This window comes from Puma concolor, chromosome D3 (genome assembly GCF_028749965.1).
Source record: "Puma concolor isolate L17-30 chromosome D3, mPumCon1.1.hap2, whole genome shotgun sequence".
Taxonomy (NCBI): domain Eukaryota; kingdom Metazoa; phylum Chordata; class Mammalia; order Carnivora; family Felidae; genus Puma; species Puma concolor.
Window position 1 is genome coordinate 19947160 of NC_141678.1, and position 23381 is coordinate 19970540.

Sequence of the window (23381 nt, forward strand, 5' to 3'; positions counted from 1 at the left end):
ACTGAGGAGACACAAATCACCCAAGGTCAAGGGTAGAGAATGGCTGTGTGTGCGTGGGGAGCCCTGCCTGCCAGCCCTGGGGTCTGGGCTTCTACTGCAGAGTCTCCCCAAGGCCCTTAGCCTGCTGGTCCTCCCTCCTCTCAGCAGTGGGTCAGAGGAGCTGTCCGAGGGGTCTGTAACCCTGGCTCTGCCTGACATCCACTTTTGGGCCCCTTTTCTGTACACCTGAAAGGGAGTTGGGGCTGCAGAATGATAGAGGGAGGCTATCCCATGTGAGCATATCTGGTGCCTGGCAGAGGACAGCTCTCCATACAGAACACCCCTATGTGAACTCAGGCAGGCCCTGTTCTCTGCTGGCCTCAGTTTCTCCACCCATCAGATGAGAGGCTGGGAGTTGGGACATGTGGGAGCTGGCCCTGGCTCACTCTGTGATGTTAACCATTTTGAGCCTCAGTTTTCCCACCTGTGAAATCGGATGATGATCCTGGCTGTCAGTCTCACAGAATCCCTGAGTGGCTCAGCTGAATACCACATGTCACCATGTTTTGTAAATGGTACAGGGACAACAGGCCACTCAATAGGGTCTCAGGGATTTGTTGCCTTTTGGAATCGAAGATCTAGTCAGTGCTGAGGCCTTCAGGGCCCTACCCCTATGCTTCTGCTAGGCTTCAGGGCTCTGGACAAATCCTGAATGCCTCTCTGGCCCTGCCTTGGCCTGCCTCCCAGCATCCTCTGGATGCCCCCTCTCCTCTGCCTGATGCTCACTGTCTATGTCTGATTCTCTTTCCTTCCCAGGTCAGGGCTCAATCATGTGGCACAGAATGCCAGGGTTTTCTGGGTGGGGAGCAGGATGGTGGGCCAGGCAGCATGGGAGACTGGAGTCTGGGATCTTTGAGGTGGAGGGTCAGGGTGTTTCATTGGAGCCTGAGAGCACCAGCTGAGGGGTGCTGCAGTCCCACTCTGTGCCTTTGCTCATGCTGACCCCCCAGGATGTCCTCCCTACCTCTGTCCTTCCAGCTCTGGGGGTCTACCTCCCAGGCCCTGTTTTGAGGTTGCCAAAGTTGCTGCTGCCACCAGACCCCATTTTCCTACTGTGCAAGACACCCAGAATCCCCCACTCCTTGTCTTCTCCACCAATGTTTGTTGGGGAGGAGGGTCTCATCTGTACTGAAGCTCTGGGCTGGGCAGGGATGAGTGTCCATCATTTTAGCTTCACCCCCAGGACGTTACCTGGGCCAGGCACGTATGGGTCTGTCGTGGGCAGGTGGGGGGTGATGTGAGTGAACAGTGTTGATGAGGTGATTGCCCATGTCTGGAGTGAGGGCCACACTCTCCCAGGCTCATCAGTAGGGGCACTCGCCCTAGGCCTGCCCACGGGGTACTTCACATCTCCTGTGTCAGGTGATGTGGTGTTCTGGCAGATGCCAGTAGGCCTGGCTCCTGGCTTCCCTGGGCTGGGGGAGTTACTGGTGGTACCCCCCAAGAATGAGCTGGTAGAAGAGATTTGCCATCTTTGGGGGTGAATCCAGGCATATGTGATGGGGTCCTGGGTTCCTATTCCCCATCCCTATCAAGACCTCAGAGCCTTGGAATGTCCTGGGAATATCTCTGATTGGAGAAGGACAGGGAGGAGAGGAGAAAAGGGGAAGTCAACCTGGAGGGTAGATCAAGAAGGTCTGTAATGGGGGGTGGGGGGAGCTTGGGGAGTTTGGCTGCCCACTGGGCAGGGGGCCTGTCATACCTTTGCCCTTAGTGTCTAGACCTAGCACCCAGTACATGGTCAGACTAGGCAGTGAATGGTAGCTGAAGCCCCTCTTCCAAAGGTGAAGCAAGTACTTTCCAGGTCTCACTTTGACCTTGGCTAGACCAGTCCCACCTTTCCTGGGACATGGGCAGTTGAGAGCCCCTCACAGGCCAGGCCCCCAGAAAGCCTCAGGGAGGCTTCATGGATGAATGGGTAGATAGATGATGAATGGATGGACAGACAAACAGATGGATGTATGGACAGAGATATAAGTGACTGACCCATCTGAGGTCCTGACCACTGGGGAAGGACCCCATGAGGCCTCTTGAGGGACAGCTGTGCTTCTAGGCTACCCAGACCCTGGGCTCCCAGAGTAGTGACTGTGAGGGTCTACATTTCTACCCCCTTCCCTCTACTCGACCCAATCCCCAGAGTTCTAGGTCTGGGAGCAGCAGGTCAGGCGTGACCAAGTGTCTCATGTCTAGCCCCGGCTACCATGACCACTCAGGGCTCCTCTGAGCAACAAGAGTCTGGCTGTGTCCCACATCCAGTGGCACATCCATCTGTGGCACTTAGGAAGGTTCATGGGGCATCCCGAGGAGGGGGCAGAATTGACATAGAACAGAATACTGCTCCTGAATGTTGACGGTGATCTGAAACCCTGCCCGGCTCAGGCCTGGGCACAGGGGCTTGGGGGGCCTTGATGATGGGATGCAGGCCCCTTCTCCAGCTGGGCTTGTGGAATCTTCTGCAGCTGGACCCCCTCCCTACTCTGGGGAGGAGGCACCTGCTACTCGGGCAGGGGTTGGGGCCAGTTTGGGTTTCCCCAGCTATTTTGGGCATCAGGGATTCTTGGTTTCACCAGGCCAGCTGCATGGGGGTGAAGGTGCCAGGCCCCTGAGGTGCTGGCTGGGGTTGGAACAGCCCCATGATAATGGCAACAACAATAAACCACGGAGACAAGCAAAACATCCACTTTTCCATCTGATTGGCCCTCCCTTCCCTCCAGGGGGTGAGGTTCCATTATTATCAACCAGGCTGTACAGAGGGGAAACTGAGGCCCCAAGCAGCCAATTACAGCTACAGGGACCTGGCTCTGAGTCAGGACTCCTCCTGGCCCCCTGGCCTCCTCTAGCTGCTTGGGTGTGAGACCCTGGCCAGATGCTGCCTGGCTCCTTCACCCTACTTTATTTTCTCCATGGCACAAACTCTGTCTCCCGTATGACACCATTCACTTATCTGTTAGGCTTGTTTCCGTCTCCCTCAAATGTGAGTGCTGCAAGTAAGACTGTGCCTGCCTTGTCCCCACTGTGGTTTCTGCACATAATAGGCATCTAGGGAAGACATGCTGACCAGGTGACTTTGTTCTGGGTCAGAGGCCTCATCCATGCTGTGCCTTGGTCCACACTGGAACTGAGTTGGAGCTCCTGTCTGACTAGGGACAGCTGAGAATTGGGTTCCCCTGGCCGCTCTGGAGTCCCACCTTCTCTAGCCTGCTCTGCCCTGCAAACCTGGACCCAGCATCCCTTCCCTCACAGAGCCGCTCTTGGCTGCCTGGCCCATGGCAGCCTTTTTGTCCTCTGCTGGCAGCCAGGCTGGGTCTGGCCAGTTTCCTTTCTCCTCCCTGGGGTGGTCAGGAGACCCCAACACCTCCCCATGAAGGCTGGGCACTGGGTGGGCAGGAACTGCCTGACCCAGTGAGGGTGCATGGCAGGTCTAGGCTCTGGATCAGCAAAGCACTGGGCATAGCGTATGCTTAGTGGAGACTCGGTGGCTGTTGGCCCTAACATGAAATGTCTCTGGTCTGGACACTGAAGAGCAGGAGGGACCTGGGGCCGAGTCAAGGGTGTTGATATGGCCACAGGAAGAGGGTGTGACCACAAAGGGATGCCCTGGTAGGTCATGCTGACCATCAGCTACTCTGTCCCCAGAGTGGACACAGGGGCTTCTGATGACCCTAGCTCTGTGATGCTGTCCACAAAAGTCACTCAGTCCTGCCCCTGGTCTCTGTCCTGGTTTCCCCAAGACATTCTCCCTGATACCGACTGGATTCCTGGAGACAAGGGCTGCCAGAGGACCTGTCCCTTGTTGGTTCCCATACATGCTATAGTGTCATTGGGTGGGAAATAAAGTCAGGGTCACACCGTGGTCTCTCATGGGCTAGGCTGGTGTGAACTCACACCCAAGGGCTCTGGGAGGGGCCCACAGAGACCAGGAACCTCATGGTGACCCCCAGGTATGGCCCCTGGTGAGGCCATCCTGGCAGCTGCATGTCCCATGGTGGTGCCTCTGTCAAGGCCTGACCCATTGAGCACTTGATGGTGCTGCATGATGTCTGGTACAGCTGACTGCAGGGCCTCATGGTTGGCTTTCTGCCACCTGCCCCCCAATTATAACTCATTATAAAGAGCATCATTCATTCAGCAAACAGGAGCTCACAAAACTTATCATCTAGGGACGTCTGGGTGGCTCAGTCAGTTAAGCGTCTGACTCTTGATTTCAGCTCAGGTCATGAATTCACAGTTTGTGAGTTTGAGCCCTGTGTCAGGCTCTACCCTGACAGTGCAGAGCCTGCTTGGGATTCTCTCTCTCTCTCTCTCTCTCTCTCTCTCTGCCCCTCCCCTGCTCATTCTCTCTCTTTCTCTCTCTCTCAAAAAAAAAAAAAAAAACCTTAAAAAACCAAATTTATCATCTAAATTGAGACATTTCTGGGAGTGGAAGGAGGACTATTAATAACTACACCAGGATACAGGCCTGAACCGGTAATATCCAGGACACAGGCCCCCCCTCCAACACTCCCTTCTAGACCCAGGTGTTCTGTTTTGGGGGTGACTGTCACTTGCGGGGTTCCTGCCCAAATAGAATTAGGTTTGTTGTGGTCCCAAGTGATCGACTGGCTTTTTAGAAAAACTGGCCCTGCCCCAACCCCAGTACCCTCTCTGACAGCTGAGGCCATCTGCAGTTTCTCAACGTATCTGAATAGGAGCAGAGGTTCCCCCAGATCACCCTAGAAAGTCCTCACAAAGGTGTCCTGTGCAAGGTGCCTCTGGGGACTTTGCACTACAATGTCCGGGAAAGACCTGGCCAGCTCTGTGGATGCTAGTTTCAGATGCTCCCTATGTGTGCAGCCGGGGACACCTGCCACCTGGCCCCTGTCCTCCCACACATCCTGTTCAGGAGCCACATGGAGGAGGTTAGATGCGTGATCATACAGGAAGATGTGGAACCTTTGCTGAGGCCACAGAGACCTCAGAGAAGAGGCTGATATGTAGGGAGGGAGGGAGGGTGAAGGAGAGTCCACTCTGAGATGTGGATTGTCATTGTGCTGTCTCATGTGTCACTAAGCCATTACAGTGGGCATTACAGTGGGCAGGTGACTGTTCGACACCCCTGGAAACTGTATTTTCCAGGTGGCTGGAAACCTGGGTTTGGATCTTTGTGCTGGGGTGTGGGTGTTCTTGGTGTCCATATCCCCAGAAGACACAGGCTGGGGACAGACCCCATTCTCAGTGCTGCCAGGCTCAGTGAATACTGTGGGGGTGAAGGATGAGGGTGTCCCCTGTGTAGGCTTGGCTGAGCAGCACTGCCTCCATGCCTGTGCAGGCCTCACAGGGGGATGGGCAGATGGGAGTGTCTTGCAGCTCAGCTCCTTAGGAGTCCTGGGCTTCCCCAGGGCCCAGAGAAGATACCTCCCTCCCTTCCCCCCAGGGCTCAGAGCTGACACCTCCCTCCCCTCCCCCAGGGCTCAGAGCTGACACCTCCCTCCCCTCCCCCAGGGCCCAGAGCTGACACCTCCCTCCCCTCCCCACAGGGCCCTAAGCTATCACCTCCTTCTCCTCTCCCCCAGGGCCCTGAGCAGCAACCTCTCTTCCCCTCCCCCCAGCGTTCCTCTGCCCTGCCCTGCCTGAGGCTATTCTGGGCTCTGGCTTTTGGTCTGAGAAGGAAGCCACAGCCTCCTTACCCTATCTGACTCAGTTCTCTCCTTGAGCCCAGGCCTCCAGCAGGCAGGAGGCCCAGAAGGGAGAGGGCTGCCCAAGGTCACAGGACAGGGGTAGGCCAAGCTCCCCTCCCCTGACCTGCTACTCTTCTCTATTTTGTGAGGCGTTCATCCTGTGTGGACCTGCTTGCTTGGTGTCCTGGGGCAGTCACTTCTTCAAGGGAGGGATGACCCTGCTCTGAACTGGGCAGGGCAGCCCCAGTGTGACCCGCCTGGTCAGTGACCTTCAGGGAAATGGACTATGACAGCTCTAAGGGTCCGTGAGGGACCATGATGGCAGGTGGAGGCATCCTGCTGATGTTTCTGTTGGTTCAGTTTTAAGTGAGCAAAATCTGTTGCATCAGATGCTCCCTTGGCTGGGAGCTGATCTGGGGAACTCAAGGATGAGGGTGGGCAAGGGATACAGGAGTGCTGATGCATAGGGGCACTTGTACCCCAATGTTTATAGTAGCACTTTCAACAATAGCCAAATTATGGAAAGAGCCTAAATGTCCATCAGCTGATGAATGAAATTGTGGTTTATATACACAATGGAATACTATGTGGCAATGAGAAAGAATGAAATATGGCCTTTTGTGGCAACGTGGATGGAACTGGAGAGTGTTATGCTAAGTGAAATAAGTCATACAGAGAAAGACAGATACCATATGTTTTCACTCTTATGTGGATCCTGAGAAACTTAACAGAAGACCATGAGGGAGGGGAAGAAAAAAAAAAGGTTACAGAGGGAGGGAGCCAAAATATAAGAGACTCTTAAAAACTGAGAACAAACTGAGGGTTGATGGGGGGTGGGAGGGAGGGGAGGATGGGTGATGGGCATTGACGAGGGCACCTGTTGGGATGAGCACTGGGTGTTGTATGGAAACCAATTTGACAATACATTTCATATTAAAAAAAATAAATAAAAAAAATAAAATATTTATAGCCATAAAAAAAAAAAAAAAAGGATGAGGGTGGGGGTCAGCAGTAGTCTCCACAGTTGTCTCCTTGTAGCACATGAGCTCTTCTGGGGCAGGTGGTCTTTGTCCCTTGCACCCAGCTCTGGCCCACAGCAGTGCTCACTGAGGGTTTGTTGAATGAATGAATGTGTGAATGAATGAATGACATGTATTGGGATGAGCTGCTGTGGAAAGATCCTGGGGAGCAGGTCAACAGCAACTCACCATGTGGCCCTAGCAGTGCCCCTCCTCACACCGTCAGAGCCTCAATTCTTTGTAAAATAGATATACAGCACCCACGCCTGCTTTGCTTTGTGGATTCAGAGTCCTCCCTTGACTCCCCTTCTGCCTGCATCCTACCCACACTAAATCAATATAGAACGAAGAACTCAGGTTCTAAAGACCCTTAAGGATGCCCCTGATTTCTGGAGGTTGTGGGGTTCTATGTGCCCAGCACCTTTTCCTGGTCTGACACAGGCACAGCCTCCTCCTATGGGACAGTGGCCTCAGGTTGGGGATCCCTGAACACCAGCAGGAACCAGGCAGGCGCAGCTTCCTGTCTGGCATGGGGGGAGGTGTGATGACTTGGGTCAGGAAGCCTGGGTGTCTATCCTCTGTGTGGCCTTGACCAGTTCTGGGAACCTCTGTCTCTTCATCCCTAAGGTGTGTGTGTGTGTGTGTGTGTGTGTGTGTGTGTGTGTGTGTGTGTATGTGGAGGGGTATTAGCACTTGCCTGTGTGTGTTGAGGGGGGTGGGGATCTGGGAATCACACAGGTAGAGCATGTCAGACATCAGAAGCAGTGCTCAGCGAGGGGACACTGTCCATATGGCCCATGAGAAAACAACTGTGGCAGAACAGGGGACAATCCCACTGCTGGGCAGCAGTCCTGGAGGGGCCCAGTGATGTTGACCCAGCACTCAGTCAAGCCTCTGTGGAATGGAGGGAGGTGTGGCCCCCCACCTCAGACCCCCCCCTCCCCCCCCCCCGCCTCCCATCAAGCTGACTCAGGTTGTTGGGCTCTTTTGGGGCAGGGCACCACCATCCGAAGTGAGGTCAGCAGCCTGGTTGAGTTGTGGAGCCCAGGGCCAGGCTGGGAGATAGGGCCCATTAAAAACAACAACAACAACAAAAACAACAACAAGCCCTTTTTAGATCCAGTTTATGACTTAGAGTGGCTGATGGGGCCAGCTCCCTGTGACCCTGAGTGGCAATACCAGAACAAAGTGGATGGAGGAGGATAGAGGATAGAGAAGAAGGCTCAGGAGAGGGACTTTGGGGGCCTGAGGAGTTCAAGATGGGGAGAATGGTGTGCGGTTCTCAAGTCCACCTAGAGGTCGGCAGAGGGGAAGACTGTGAGGAGACAGTTGGATTAGGGCACTTGAGGGCCATCGATGATACCCTGGCAAATGTAGGGGAGAGGTGGGGTGACAGAGAGACCAGCTAGTTTGAGACAAGGTAAAGGGGCCGTGGAGCCCCGGAGTCCTTAGAGTCATGCTATAGGGGGCAGGTGAGAGGTAGGTAGCAACAGGAGAGAAGGTGGCATCCGAGATGAGTTCTGGGGTGGGAGAAAGAGTGGGTTTACTGCCAGAGGGACAGGAGAAGGTGACTGGAAGGTAGATTGGCCTGGATGTGCCATCCTGGAGGGTCAGAGTGTGCAAAGGTGAAGGGGTGCCTGGAGGGGTATCCTGGGGCACCAGATGGTCTACTCTGGAGTGACTGAGTGCCTTGGAAGTCACCGGGGATGCCTAATAACCGAGGGAGGTCAGAGGCCCTGACGGACTGCCCAGTGACCCAGCTTTACAGGGGGTTTCCCACACGGTCTGTTAGAGGATGGGTTCACACGCTGATGCCCCATTATTTTCTTACTGGGAAATAGAATCCTCAAGAGTTTGTCAGGTTACAGATGGGCCATCCCTGAGGCCAGGCATTTCATTACTTCTGGGTCACTTCTTCCGCCTGGGATCATGTCTGTGGTCCTGTCATGGCCATCTTGGGAGGGATGGTGGCTCCTCACATTTGAGATGTTGAGGCCTGAAAGCTGGTGCTGGGCCTGAGAAGCTGCTCTCGGATAGAGATGGAGTGGGGGCCCTGAGGCCGCCCTGACTGCTGGCTGCAGCCAGACCAGTCAGAGCCAGGGGAAGGGGACTGGAGTGGCTTGCATTTACAGTGATGGCAGGGAAATGGGTGTCACTGACATTTCATTGAGGGGACTTGGGTGGGAGAGTTTTTGGGAGTTGGGTCCCAGAGGCCAATCACCCTCCAGCCCTGCCATGCTGCACTTCCTCACAGGGTGTCTGTCCATCCTGGGGCCTGAAGGTTCCAGAAGTCAGGTCCCCTCTGCTGAATGCCCTTCTGCACCTTCCCCTGGAGGTTTGGTGACATCTCAGGGCAGCAGATGTAATCCTAGAGGAAATGGGAGTGCCGGAAGGTTCTCAGCAGGAAAGGGCAGAGGTGAAAGTGGACTGAGGTGAGGGGAGCCAAGAACAGAATGGGAAAGCAGCCTGTTGTCCTCACCTGTCAGGGTGTGTGCCATCTGGAGAATTCCACTTGAGTCAATGGCTCCATTCAACAGCCAGCCCTGAAGCAGTGGCTGTGCTTGGCACTAGACCCCCTTTCCCTGGACCCCCATTCAGAGAATTTTGTGTGCTTTTCCATGAGGAGATCATCCCCCCTGACTCTGAAGGTGTTACCGAGAATCCCTGGATCCTGAGGGGGAGCAGCTAGCACAAGGGAGTCGGGGGATTAGGCTGGAGAAGCCAGCTGCCAGGGACTGAGTCTCCTGGTGGTGTGGCAGCCAAGGATGAGCCCTGCTGTGACCTTCACCTCCCAGGACTGAGACTGAGGCGGGGTCTCCAGGAGGAGGGGACCTTCTTTTGGCCCCTCCCCTGCATGCCCTGACCCTGATTTTTGACCCAGAGGAAGGTGAAGAAGCATGAGGAATGCAGATACTCCAACCTGAGGCCCTGTCCCCCTCAGTCCCTCATTGGTCCCTACAACTCTGTCCTCTTAGGCCGTGGGTCCTAGGGCAGGGAGGTGAGTCCAGGGGGACTCAGAGCTCTCCAGGGATAAAGCTGAACAAATCTGGAGGGCCTGGCTTGGGTGGGCAGGGTGCTGAGGGTGGCCTGGGACCCGGGGTCAGCTGAGATCTGGAGTAGATGGTGTTGGGGTGTCCAGGTTCAGTTCTTGATGTGACCTTGGGCAGGTCACTCAGGGTCTCTGGGCTCTGGTGTCTCCATCCGTAGGACAAGGGTCATAATAGGATCTTCTTCCAAGGGCAGTTTGATGACTGACAAGTAAGGCCTAGAGAGCATTTAGCTGGGGACCAGCTGGAAGAAATGCCCCAAAGCCATAGCTAAAATCAAAGTTCTTTTCCTGTGACCCTAGGAGGAGAAGGGACTGAAAGAGGCGGGTGGGGTGGGGTGGGGTGGGTGCGGTGCAGGGTGAGCCTGGGCCAAGGAGGCCCTAGGAGTGGCCCAGACTGGGCAGGATGCAGGGAGGGAGAGGAACATGGAAGAAAGCTCCCACACCCCTAGAAAACTGAGCAATAGTGTTGTGGTCAGCTTGAAAAGAAAAGCTAATAAAAACAAGATAAAAGGGGCCAGCCAGATGCCCAAGGCTGGATTATCCCTTGCATACTTTTGGCTTCTGTAATCTTGTTTGCCTCCTGTGTTCACCAACTGTCAGATAGCACCACTGATAAGTGCTCCCTCCCCTTGTTCTTTTGTCTCTCAACCCCCTACCATCCCAGCCATAAAAGGAGGCTGATACCAAGGTTCGGGGCTCAGCCTTTGGAGGTGACTCTGCTGGGCAGGCACTGGTGCACAATAAACAGTCTTTTCTGATTCCTTGAGTGTGTGTGCCTTGTCTCTTCCTGTGTGCCAAGTATTTGCTGTAACAAGCTGAATAAGACCCCCAAAGGTGTCCATGTCCTAACCCCCAGAACCCGTTCCTTTACCTGGTATCAGGGATTTTGCAGATGTGATAGAATTAAGGACCTTGAGGTGGGGAGATGATTCTGAATTATGTGAGTGGCCCCAGGTAGGGTCTTCCCGAGGGAAGAGGGAGGTGGGAGGCTCAGAGAGAGAGGAGATGTGGCAGTGGAAGCAGAGGTCAGAGAACATGGGACAGAGACTTGAAGATGCCACTGAGGCCTTGACAGGAGGGAAGGAGGGGTCGAAAGTCCAGGAATGCAGACAGGGATCCAGAGGAGTCTGGAGTCCCCAGAAGGGGTGGCCCTGTGACACCTGGATTTCTGCCTTCAGGACCCATTTCAGACTTCTGACCTTCAGACCTATAAGAGAATAAGTGTGTGTTGTTTTCAGGCACTCAGTTTGTAATGATTCGTGACAGCAGCCATAGGAAATGAACTCAAGGAGCCAAGGGACAGATTTCCCCAGGACACTTAGTGTGGCCCCTGCCCACAATGACATGCCTGGCCCATCCCCCTCTAGCCCCTCATAGTGCAGGGGAGGAGTGGGAGCCCAGGGATCCAGCAGGAAGGGCTGAGGGTCCTTGGTCCTTTCACCACCCCTCATTGTCAGAAAGCAGCCAGAACCCCAGACCCCCAAAGCCCCCAGTGCCACCAAGAAAGTCCCCGGATGGATGCTGGTTTTCCCAATAACATCCAGGATTGAATGGAGATAGTTCTGAATAAATGATGCTCCATCCCCCTCCCCAGAAGATGGCAGGTGACTTTCTGAGCCACACACCTGAGATAGTACCCCATCTTTCTTTGGCAGAGTTGGGTCATGAGTGGGGGAGTGGCTCATAGGTCCTGGAATACCCAAGGGGCTATCCAGGTGGAGTAGGAGTGGGCTTAGAGATGCAGTGGATGCAGGGAGCTGTGACTTCGTGCCAAGGGTCCATTCTGGATCCAGGGGCAGGAGCTTGCCTGGCTGAGCCACACTGGGGCAAATCAGGGAACTGAAACCATGTAAGCACCCCCACACCACCTGGTGATGGTGACCTGGTAGTAAAGGAGACAGAGGACTCCCTATGCAGAAGCAGCTATAGCCTCCTCATGGTCATTGCCATATCCTGAGGCTGCCAGGTAGTTATCTGTATGTCAGAGCCTGATTCCCATCAATGGGGAGGCCTCGGGTAAAACACGTCCCCACTTTTTATTAAGGTACAAGATGCCTGAGACAGCACTGAGACACCAGTTTCCCGCCAGCAAAGGCTGTGTTTATTCTCAGAGAAATTAGGAGGCACTTATTTCCCTCCTTGCATTGATTCCTGGGGAGCTCAGAGCTCATTTTGGGAAGTACCTGAACCTCGGGGCAGGCCTTTTATGGGACAGTTTCCTTCCTGGCTTCCTCCTATTCCTCTTATATCTCTGAACCTGCCATCGCGTGAGAAATCAGAGTGGTCCCCAGATTTAAGAGCCTGTGGAGCCAAATTACTGGAATGTCCTGAACTCTATGGGTGCTCCAGCCTGAGGGAGTGACATGGAGTGGGTCAAAGTGGGTGGGAGCTGAGCTGGGCAGAGGGGGAGGAGGGCATACAGGAGGTGAGGACCAGGAGCAGAGGGGGTCCAGGCCAAAGGAAAGAGAGGATACTGGGGGTATAGAGGGTCCCCACAAAGTCAGGGAGGGAGGGCTTATCTGGAAGTCAGCAGCCCTGGCCAACTCCGACCAGGGAGGTAGCAGGGAGTGGGCATAGCTGTGTGCTAGAGGAGGAATGAGGGAAGGAGGGGACAGAGGTACTGAGGTTCTAGTGACCAGACTCCTTCAGGTGACCAGACTCCTCATGTCCTGACTAGTTTCCTGGGAGATGCCCCCAGGAAGACCGTGAGTGTTTTTGTTTCCCCTCAGGTTGCTTTCCCACTGGGTGCCAAGGATTGCACGTACCTCCCTTGAGGATCCTGGAAGGTTGCAAACTAAATATGAGACCAAAAAAGAATGAACAGAGAGCAATGGTTTCTGATTGACGAAAGGACATTGTATTGAGAGCTGATTCAGTGTAGGGAGCAGGGCTGGGGATGATGGGCATGGGGCCTGGAAAGACCCCTCATGTTTGTCAGGGGAATCCCAGTGCCTGAATCAGGGAAGCTCTGGCACCCTGTCTTTTGTCTTCGTCTCTCTGCAGGTTCACCCATCCTCATAACTCACCATCCCACCCCTGAGCTCCTCTGGTCCTGGCTGGCATCAGCCTTGAGACCTTGTATCTCCTTGGGAAATCCATCTGTCCTACAGCATCGGGCTGTCTGAGATCTCCCCCCAGGTAAATATCCCTAGTATCTTCATATAGGGCTTCTGTCTGTCTGGCTTGGTCTATCTGTATTCAACAGGGTTTCTGTTTTTCAGGTTCTCCTCCCTTCCAAGGAGGAGCTTCTTACCTCACAGTCCCAGACAGTGAGACCCCAGGATTCCAGGGAGGAGCTTAGACACCAACAAGGAGGTCCTGGGGAACCATAGGCAGTGGGGCCCCAAGACCACCGGGGGTGGACATGGTCAGTACAAGAATGGTAAATATAGGGAAGGTCCAGAAGGTGGGCTATCTTGTCCTGCTGGCCTGTCTTCTATTCTGAAACATTCTCTGGGCTATTCTGGATAAGAATGAAAATATCCCATATAGAAAAATGAGGACTCCTTCTACCCTAGCGGCTGGAGGAGATGGTTAACTGGAGAGAGAGCTCTGAGTCATAGTGAGGAAAGGTAGGAAGAGGTCACTGGAACTGGCCCATTCTGTCCCCACCAGGTGTTTCAGAGCAGGAATAGGCTACAGGGGGTGGGATGGCCAGACAAAAAGGTGAAGGTTCCAGAATGCCAGAGTGATTCAGACCTCAGGCCACACTCAGGACAGAAAGGAAAGAAAAATGCTCTCAAATTTGACTCTGGTCCCCAAAGAGAGAGAATGGGGGAGACTCACCTAGTATCGTCACCTGGGTCCCTCCATTGAACACATAGCACAGTGATACAGCCTTGAACACAAACCCTCTGTCACCCTGGCACCATACCCTCTCCCCACCAAACCCAGGCCCATCTGCAGCTGCTTGGGAGGCTCAGAGTCCAGCCTCCTCTTTGTGGGGGTTGGGCTGGCCCATGGGAGCTTGAGACAGGGCCCCCCTCCCCAATGCACCTTCCCTTCCTCATGGGGTGAACTTCCCTCCAGCCCCCACCATGGAGGGGTAGGAGGGAATGCCTGAGTGACATATCATAACTCAGGTAGCTCCTGGCAGGAGCTCTGTGTATGGCTCAGCTTGCTTGGGGAATGCTATCTGGGAGATCGGACAGCACAGTTTCCAACACAGACATCACGGGGCCTGTGCCTTCTGCAGAGCTGAGGCCCGTGGAGGGTTCTGGATGCCACCACATGTCCTAGGTACATGCCCAACATGGCCAAGTGTGCAATAGCAGGTGTTCCTGTGTCATGGTGTGTTCGTGCAAGTTTATTGCGTGTGTGTGCATGTCTAGTCTGTCTGTGTGACAAGGAGCCTAGACCTGCCATCCTGAGCTAGCTCCTAGCACAACAGACTTCCTGGTTCTCAGGGCCCATTCACAATGCCTAAGAAGGTGAGTCAGTTCACAGTTCAAATATGCCCAAGGTACAATCCAGAATGTAATCTAGACATTGAACTCATGGCCTCAGTGACCACCCAGGGACATTTTGGTTTAGTGCTTGTGATGGCGTCAGCAGTGGATGGACTCTAAGGGGTCCCTGCCTCCCAGGGCCTTGAAAACAGCTGGGGCCCCCAGTGTAAGTGTGGGTTTGAGTGGCCAGGATCCAAGAACTGAGGGTTCTGTAGTAAGTATGACAGAGATGTCTGTGGGAGGGACACAGGACAGTGTCCCTGGGGAGGCAGGAGAGGGGGGCTGATAAGAAAGGGAGAATGTTCTAGTCTGTGACGATGTGGAGTGTCTGTATGAGGTAGGAAACCAAGAAAACATGGCATCAAGTGAGGGCATTCATGGAAGGAGAGTGGGACATCTCAGGAGGGGGACTAATACCAGACAGTGAGGACCCAGGTCCAGAGAGGAGCTCAAACATTATATAAGAGTCCATGGGGAGCCAAGAGCAGTGGACTTCTGTGTTGCTGATGGCTGATGTGGTCCATGCAAGAAAAGTAAGCATAGAGATATGGCAGAGGATGGTCTATCTGGATTCTGCTGTTTGTATCTCCTCTTCTGCAATATTCTCTGGCAATTCTGGCTGAGAGTAAAACTACTCCTCAAAATAAAAATGAGGATGACTTCTGCGGGTTCCTCTCCAACAAACCCAAAACAATGATGGTCCTGAAGATGGTTGATTCAGGACAAAAAATGTTAAACCCAAATAACCAGAGAGCAAATTTATGACTGAATAAAGCAATTTATTGAGCATTGATTGGGTGCTGGCAGAAAGGCTGGGATGATCCTGGTCTCAGGGAAGTCCCTCCTGGAGGTCCTGTGGCTCTAGGCCTCATTGGGTGGGTGGGGGTCTTGTGACCTAAGAGCACTCTGCAGGGACCATTCTCTTCTCCAGGTGCTCCCCTCATGCGTGACCTGGCAGGTGTAGCTGCTTCTAGATTTCCACTGGTCAGGTGACAGGCTCAGGAAACTGCTGGCCGCGTACTTGTTGCTCTGTTTGGAGGGCTTGGTGGTCTCCACACCCTGGGTGACAGGGTTGCCGTCTGCCTTCCAGGCCACCATCAAGCCACTGGGGTAGAAGTCACTGATGAGGCACACCAGGGTGGCCTTGTTGGCACTGAGCTCCTCATTGGAGGGTGGGAAGAGTGTGACCGAGGGGACCGACTTGGGCTGACCTGTGGGGCGGGGGAGTGGTAGTAAGTCAGAGATCAGGTGTCCATGGCTGAAGCTCCTATCTCAGTCCTGATGTGGGGAACAGCTCTGTCATGTCCATGGCTCAAGTGCCCCAGCTGGCTGAGTTCAGGTCAGCCATGGGTAGGGTCACTCACCTTCTGTTGGAATGAATCTGACTGCCACATTCAGTAGTGTCTGGGTCCCTCCATGGCCTCAGACTCTCTCCAGGTCACATGTCCTCCTAATCCACACAGTCCTCCCCTGGGACTTGGTGGCACTGGCACTGAGACCTGCTTTCCCTTGTGAATCTGTCTACACTTGGATGTTGGTATCACTGCCATAATGCCAAGTCACTTACCCGGTTACTGTATAGCCAGTCTTCCTGGTTGCAGGGCTGTGTTCCCATTTGAAAAGTAGGTTTCCTGCCCCCAGAGCCCCTCACACCATCACTGCAGCCTCCCAACAGGGACCCTCCCTGGGGATGCTGAGTGGGTAAGAAGTGGGAGTCCCTGGAGTTGGATTCCGGGGAGTCCTGTAGATGGAGGGTTTGTAGGTACGGTGAATTTTCAGTTCTGAGGGATCTCCCTGTTCTGTGAATTGATGCTGGGGACTCTGACTGCCATGTCTGGAAGCCTGGCAGTCAGTGTCCCTATCACCTGTCCGTATCAGGGGACTCTGGCCCCATATATCTGCTCATGGCTCTTTCCTGCTGTGGTGGGCCATGAAGGGATGTACCTGTGCTGCCTGAGTGTCTTGACTGAAGGATACGGTCCTGAGGCCTGTCCTGTTTCTGGTGTCCTGTCTGTGCCTATGGAGGTGGAAGGCCCCAGCACCAGGACCCCTTTTCCCCTGCCGTTCTCCCTTAATCCTTGACCCCCTTGTCCCACTTCCTCCTCCGTGTCTCCCAGTACCCAGACCAAGGCTCTCCTCACTGTGATTCAGGAAGTCCTCTGCCTGGGACACCCTAAGGATGGAACCCAGTGCCTGAGCCATCCCCAAAATCCACATCCCATGGCCCCTCTGGCAGCCCAAACCCCAGTCACATGCACTTCATCCCTCAATTCTCGGACTCTTTGAGCCCAGATACCCTGAATGGGGAGACGACCATCCCCGAGTCTAGAGGACAAGGTTCCCATGAGGAGAGAGCTGGAGCCACAGTGAGGTCTGAATTCAGGTCTAGATCAGGAACAGTTTACAGGGATGGTCCCCTGTAGCCCTGACCAGACAACTGACAAGTCAGGACTGGTGGAGGCTATGAGGGGCAGATAAAAGAGGCAAAACTTACAGACCCCCCAGACCTTCAGCCTAAGCCCAGCTCACAGTAGAAAGCACAATAGCCTGAAATTGTACACTGGATCTGAAAGAGGAGGAAAAGGGGGAAAACTCACCAAGGACAGTCAGACGGGTCCCTCTACCGAAAATAGGACACCGTGACACAGCCTGGAACACAAACCCTCTGTCAGTCCCTCCACCCCTGACCCAGGCCAACCTGTAGCTGCCCAGGAGACCCAAAGCCCAGCCTCCTTGTTGCGGGTGCTGGCTGGGCAGATGGGTGGGTGATGGGGATAATCGCTGGTGACCTGGAATTTCAGTTCCATGGAGGGTTCAGATTCCATCCATCCTCAGTCATGGGGAGGGGTGGAGAGACCCTCTTTAGGTATGGCATCAGAATTCAGCTAACACCATGCTTAGGAAGGTGCTGTGTGCTTTCCTCAGTCTGTGTCAGGATGTCATTGTAGAAGGGGTGAGCAGGGGTGTTTCAGCACAGAGGTGATGGAGCTGGGAGCCCTTTGCAGAGTTGGGACTCATGGGGAAGGTCCTGGATGTATCACTACATCGTCCACACAGGAAACAGTGGAGGTTTGGGGTCAGGAATGGAAAGTGTTGAGAGGAGACTCATGTTTCCCCCCAACACTTAGATCCTTCTATAGGGTCCTGAGCTCCTGAATCCCTGCCTTTGGCTGGTTCTTCTAGAAGGTGGCATGATCACTGTCTAGTCTCTGTCCTTAGCCCCATGAGGAGAGTTGTCATGCCATAGGGGTATGTGGGCTGAATGTAAGCTAGATAGACCTGATGGGTCCATCGTGCTTGGGGAGGCACGCACTGGGTCCAACAATTTCGCCCTGAGCTGATGTGTGGGAGTCTGTGCTGGTCCCTTGAACTGACTGAGAATCACACATGCCCCCACGTACAGGAGCATCACTAGCACAGGGTGGCCCCACCACACAGGACACATACTGTTTCCCTACACTGGACCATGACTTTGTGAGGGTCTCTTTTACCCAGGGCTCTGGCCTGCATCCAGGCCCAGGGATGTTACCTGCAGAGCTCACACAGGAGACACACAGGTCTGGCATTCTTTCTGTGACACAGTTGCACACTAAGCCAGCACTCCTGCTGTCTTTCCTGATTTGCTCTCACTTCATCTCTCAACTCCCTCTCACCAGCTCACGAGGTTGCTTGTCTCACTCCACCTAGACCCCAATCTGCAGGGCCTTCTATTGTCACTGGTTGGTGTTGAAGCTTCTATAGGGACTAAGTTTTCTTTATTCATGTCCCATCCTGGGACGTAGTGCAACATCTTCTACCCCAGGTTGTCTTGATGCTTCCATGGAGATGTTCACCATGGCAGTGTTATAAATGAACCAATGGTTCTGTGATCATCATGTGTGTGCATGTATATTTCTGTTTATTGGTACCTGTGTGTGTGCTTGTGTATGTTATGATCAGATCCCACACTGAGATCCTAAGAAGATGAGTCAGTTGAGAAACCTGTCAGCAGCCCATTCCCAAAATGGGAGACTTGATTTATAACATAGAGGCCCCAGGCAGGTTACATAAGCACAAGTGGGTTTATGGGTTGGCCTGGCCTCAACAGGTCCTAGAGAGCATAGCTGGTGTCTGTCTCCCAGAGAACTTAGATGCAAGTGGGAACCAAGAGACACTGTTGTGTGGAGGTGCCAGCAATGGGAGTGTGGGTGTGAGTGACCAGCGTCCAGACAGAAGGTCCTGTAGTAAGTGTTGCAGGGAGTTGGTGGTGGTGGTGGGAGACATGTGATTGTTCCTGGGGTAGGAACAGAGGTTCTCATAAGGAAGGGAGGAAGCTCTAGGCTGGTATGATGGGGAATGTTCACATGGGGTAGGAAACCAGGGAAAACATGGCATTGAGTCGGGGTCCAGAAAAAGAGAAGAATGGACACATAAGAGGGGGCAGGTTGTAGACAGTTTGGCGCCAGGTACAGGGAGAAGCTCAGGATTATCCTAGAAATCATGGGGACCCAAGATCAGTGAGGGCAGCCATGACTGGCAGTGGACATGGTTCACACAAGAAGCAAAGTATGCAGACATTGTGGTGGATAGTTTCTCCTGTTTCCGCTGATTGTATCTCCTGCTGAGGAATATTCTCAGACAATTTTGGCTGAGAGTTAAACTACCCCTTAAAAAAACATGAGGAAGCCAATCTTTCTGTGGACTCCTTTCCCAAGAGGCCAAAAGAGTGATTTCCCCCCCTAAAGATGGTTGAGCTCAGAACACAAAAAGTTAACTCTAAAAGACCAGAAAGCATGATTTCTGATTAAGAGACATTTTATTGAGCAATTATTGGGTGCTGGGAGAAGGGCTGGGATGGTCTTGGTACAAGGGGAATCCTTCCTGGAGGTTCAATGGCTGCATATCCCCTTGGGTGGGTGTGGGTCTCAGGCACCTAAGAGCACTCTGCAGGGACCACTGTCTTCTCCACGGTGCTCCCCTCGTGTGTGACCTGGCAGGTGAATCTGCTGTGAGAATTCCACCGGTTCGGTGACAGGCTCAGGTAGCTGCTGGCCGCGTACTTATTGTTGCTCTGTTTGGAGGGCTTGGTGGTCTCCACACCCTGGGTGACAGGGTTGCCGTCTTCCTTCCAGGCCACCGTCAAGCCACTGGGGTAGAAGTCACTGATGAGGCACACCAGGGTGGCCTTGTTGGCGCTGAGCTCCTCACTGGAGGGTGGGAAGAGTGTGACCGAGGGGGCCGACTTGGGCTGACCTGTGGGGTGGGGAGGGGCATGAGTCACAGATGAGGTGTCCATGGCTGAAGCTCCTACCTCAGTCCTGATGTGGGGAACAGCTCTGTCATGTCCATGGCTTGGGTCTCAAGGGCTCCAGCTGGCTGAGTTCAGGTCAGCCATGGGTAGGGTCACTCACCTTCTGTTGGAATGAATCTGACTGCCACATTCAGTAGTGTGTGGGTCCCTCCATGGCCTCAGACTCTCTCCCGGTCACATGTCCTCCTAATCCACACAGTCCTCCCCCTGGGACTTGGTGGCACTGGCTCTGAGACCTGCTTTCCCTTGTGAATCTGTCTGCCCTTGGATGTTGGTATCACTGCCATAATGCCAAGTCACTTACCCAGTTTCTGTATAGCTGGTCTGTCCTTGTTGCAGGGCTGTGTTCCCATTTGAAAAGTAGGTTTCCTGCCCCCAGAGCCCCTCACACCATCATTGCAGCCTTGCCCACCTCCCAACAGGGACCCCCCGCTGGCGATTCTGAGTGGGTAAGAAGTAGGAGTTCTTAAAGCTGGATTCCAGGGAGTCTTCAGGTGTAGACTGGAGAGTTTCCAGGTGAGGTGAATTTTCAGTTTTGAGGTCAGGCCATGTCTGTTCTGAAGGGTCTCCCTATTCTGTGAGGTTTTCTGGTGGGTCTGTCTAAACACTTACTGTTTCTGGAAGCCTGGCAGTCACTGCCCCTGTCACCTCTCCTTATCAGGGGACTCTGACCCCATGTATCTGTTCACAGAGCTCTCTTGCTGTGGCATGCTGTGAAGGGATGTACCCCTGCTGGCTGAGTGTCCTGACAGGACACTTTCCTGAGACTTGTCCTGATCTTGGTGTCCTTGCTGTTCCTCTAGAGGTGGAAGGTCCCTGAACCCTGGGGCCATTCTCTTCTGACGACCTCCCTCCCCCAGACCCCCTTGTCCCATTTCCACCTCCATGTCTCCAAGTCCCCAGACCAATGCTCTGCTCGCTGTGCTTCAGGCAGCCCTCCAGCTGGGACGAGCTGAAGACAGAATGCTATGCCTGAGCCATCCCCAGAATCCTTCCCACACCCCACAGCCCTGCTTGCAGCCCGAGTGCCCCACTTCCTTGCCTTCACCCCTCTCTTCTCCTCAGACTCTTAGAACCCAGCTTTAATGATGAGCTATGTCTATTTTGAAGGGTCTCCCTGTTCTGTGAAGTTTGCTGGGGGTCTGTCTGTCTTCAGATTGCTGAGTGCCTGGCAAGCCCTGTCCCTGTCACCTGTCCGTATCTGGAGATCCTGACCCCACATATCTATCTGCTCAGGAGGCTTTCCTGTGGTGGTGAAGGCATTTACCTTTGTTGCCTGAGTGTCCTGAGACCTTTCCTGTGCTGAGGTCCTGACTGTCCCTGTGGAGGTGGAATGTCCCAGGACCCAGGGCCCACCTCTGCTCTGATGTCCACCCTTCTTCCTTGACCCCTTGTCCCACTTCCTCCTTCATGCCTCCAAGTTCCCAGACCAAGGCTCTCCTCACTGTGCTTCAGGCAGTCCTCTGCCTGGGATGCCCTGAGGAGGAACCCGGTGCCTGAGCCATCCCCAGAATCCTTCCCACACCCCACGTTCCCTCTGGCAGCATGAACCCCCAGTCACTTGCCCTTCACCCTCAATTCTCATCAGACTGTTGGAGCCCAGAGACCCTGAGTGGAGAGCTGACCATCCTGAGTCCAGAGGATTAGGTTCCCATAGGGAGAGAGCTGGAGCCATGGTGAGGTCTGAGTTCAGGTCTCCTGAGATCAGGAAGGGTTCATGGGAATGGTCCCCTGTAGCCCTGACCACCATCTGACAAGATGGGACCGGTTAGAGGTGATGAGGAGCAGACAAAAGAGGCAAAACTTACAGACGCCACGGACCGTTGGCCTGATCCCAGGTCACAAAAGAAAGCAGAGAAAAATAGCCCCAAATTGCATACTGGATCCGAAAGAGGATGGAAAGTGGGAGACTTACCGAGGACGGTCAGATGGGTCCCTCCGCCGAACACAATACACTGTGACACAGCCTGGAACACAAACCCTCTGTCAGCCCCTCCACCCCTGACCCAGGCCCACCTGCAGCTGTACGGGAGGCCCAAAGCCCAGCCTCCTTGTCACGGGTGCTGGCTGGGCAGATGGGTGGGTGACAGGGGTGACCCCTGGGGACCTGGAATTTCAGTTCCATGGAGGGTTCAGATTCCATCCATCCTCAGTCATGGGGAGGGGTTGAGACACCTCCTCTAGATATTGCATCAGAATTCCCAAGTAACGCCATCCTTAGGAAGGGGCTGTGTTCTCTCCTCAGCCTGTATCAGGATGTCATTGTGAAAGGGGTGAGCAGGGCTGTTTTAGCACAGAGGTGATGGAACTGTGAGCCCTTTGCAGACTTGGGACTCATGCGGAGGGTCCTAGATATGCCATCACATCCTCAGCACAGGAAACCGTGGAGGATTGGGGTCAGGATAGGGAAGTGTTGAGAGGAGAATCATGTTTCCCCAGCACTTAGATCCCTCTCTAGGGTTCTGATCTCCTGAATTGCTGCCTTTGTCTGGTTCTTCTAGTGTCATCACTGTTTACTCCCTGTCCTGAGCCCCATGAGGGCAGCTATCATGGTGTAGGGGTGTGTGGGCTGAATATAAGCTGGTTAGACCTGGTGGGCACCTGGTGGTTTGGGAGGCTGTCACTACGTCCTACAATTTTGCCCTCAGCCGGAGTGTTGGAATCTGTGCCTGACCCTTGAAGTGAGTGAGAATCACACATCGTCCATATATAGGAGCATCACTGGCACAGGGTCACCTCACCAAGCAGGACACACATACCATACCTCTGCACTGGACCTTCACATTGTGAGGAGGGTCCCTGACACCCAGGGCCTTCACCTGCATCCTGGCCTAGGGACGTCACCTGCAGAGCTCACACTGGGGACACACAGGCCTGGCATCCTTCTTTCTATGAAACATTGGCACATTGGCATGCTGAGCCAGAACTATGACTGTCTTCCTTGACTTTTGATTAGTGTGTAAACACCCTCCCAGCAGCTTATGAAGTTGCTTGTCTCTCTCCAGCCTTGAGTAGAATCCCTGGGACCTTCTATTGCTACTGGCTGGCTCTGGTAGGGATGACAGAGATGAAGTTGTCTTTGTTCATGTCATATCCTGGCTCCCTGTGCAACAACTTTTGCCTCAGCTCCTCCTGATCTTTCCATAGACATGCCCACCATGGCAGTGTTATAAATGGACCAATGGCTCTGTGATCATCATGTGTGTGCATGTATGTTTCTGTTCATTGATACCTGTGTGTATACTTGTGTGTGTTATGATCAGATCCCACACTGAGCTCCTAAGTAGATAGATGAGTCAGTTGAGAAACCTGTCAGCAGCCTATTTCCAGAATCTGATCCTTGATTTATAACAGAGGCCCCAGGTGGGTTATTGAAACACAAGTGGTGGGCTCTTGGCTTCGCTTGGACTTGGAGGGGTCCCAGAGAGTATAGCTGGAGTCTGTGTCCCAGAGACCTTGGATGCAAGTATGAACTAAGAGACACTGGGAGGGGGAGGTGCCAGCAATGGGAGTGTGGGTGTGAGTGACCTGCATCCAGGCAGATAGTCCTGTAGTAAGTGTGACAGGGAGTCAGTCGAGGGGGAACATGTGATTGTCCCTGAGGAGGTAGGAACAGGGGTTCTCATAAGGAAGGGAGGTGGCTCTAGGCTGGTATGATAGGGAATGTCCACATGGGGTAGGAAACGAAGGAAAATGTGGCACTGAGTGGGGGCCTATAGGAAGAGGAGAGTGGGAATGTTCAGAGGAGGGCTTCTTGTAGACTGTGAGGTGCCAGGTCCAGGGAGAAATTCAGGAATTATCTAAGAAATCGTGGGGACCTGATATCGGGCAGGGCAGCTAAGACTGGAAGTAGACATGGTTCACACAAGAATGAAAGCT

The 23381-nt window shown here is 53.8% G+C and overlaps 1 gene segment (V, D, J or C); it reads right to left on the reverse strand.

The window, feature by feature from the left end:
• Positions 1–18988: 18988 nt before the first annotated feature.
• LOC112870221 (immunoglobulin lambda constant 6-like) lies at positions 18989–22327 on the reverse strand. The segment is given in 3 exon segments: positions 18989–19444; positions 21418–21552; positions 22267–22327. Coding segments are annotated over 3 exon segments (516 nt in total).
• Positions 22328–23381: the final 1054 nt, after the last annotated feature.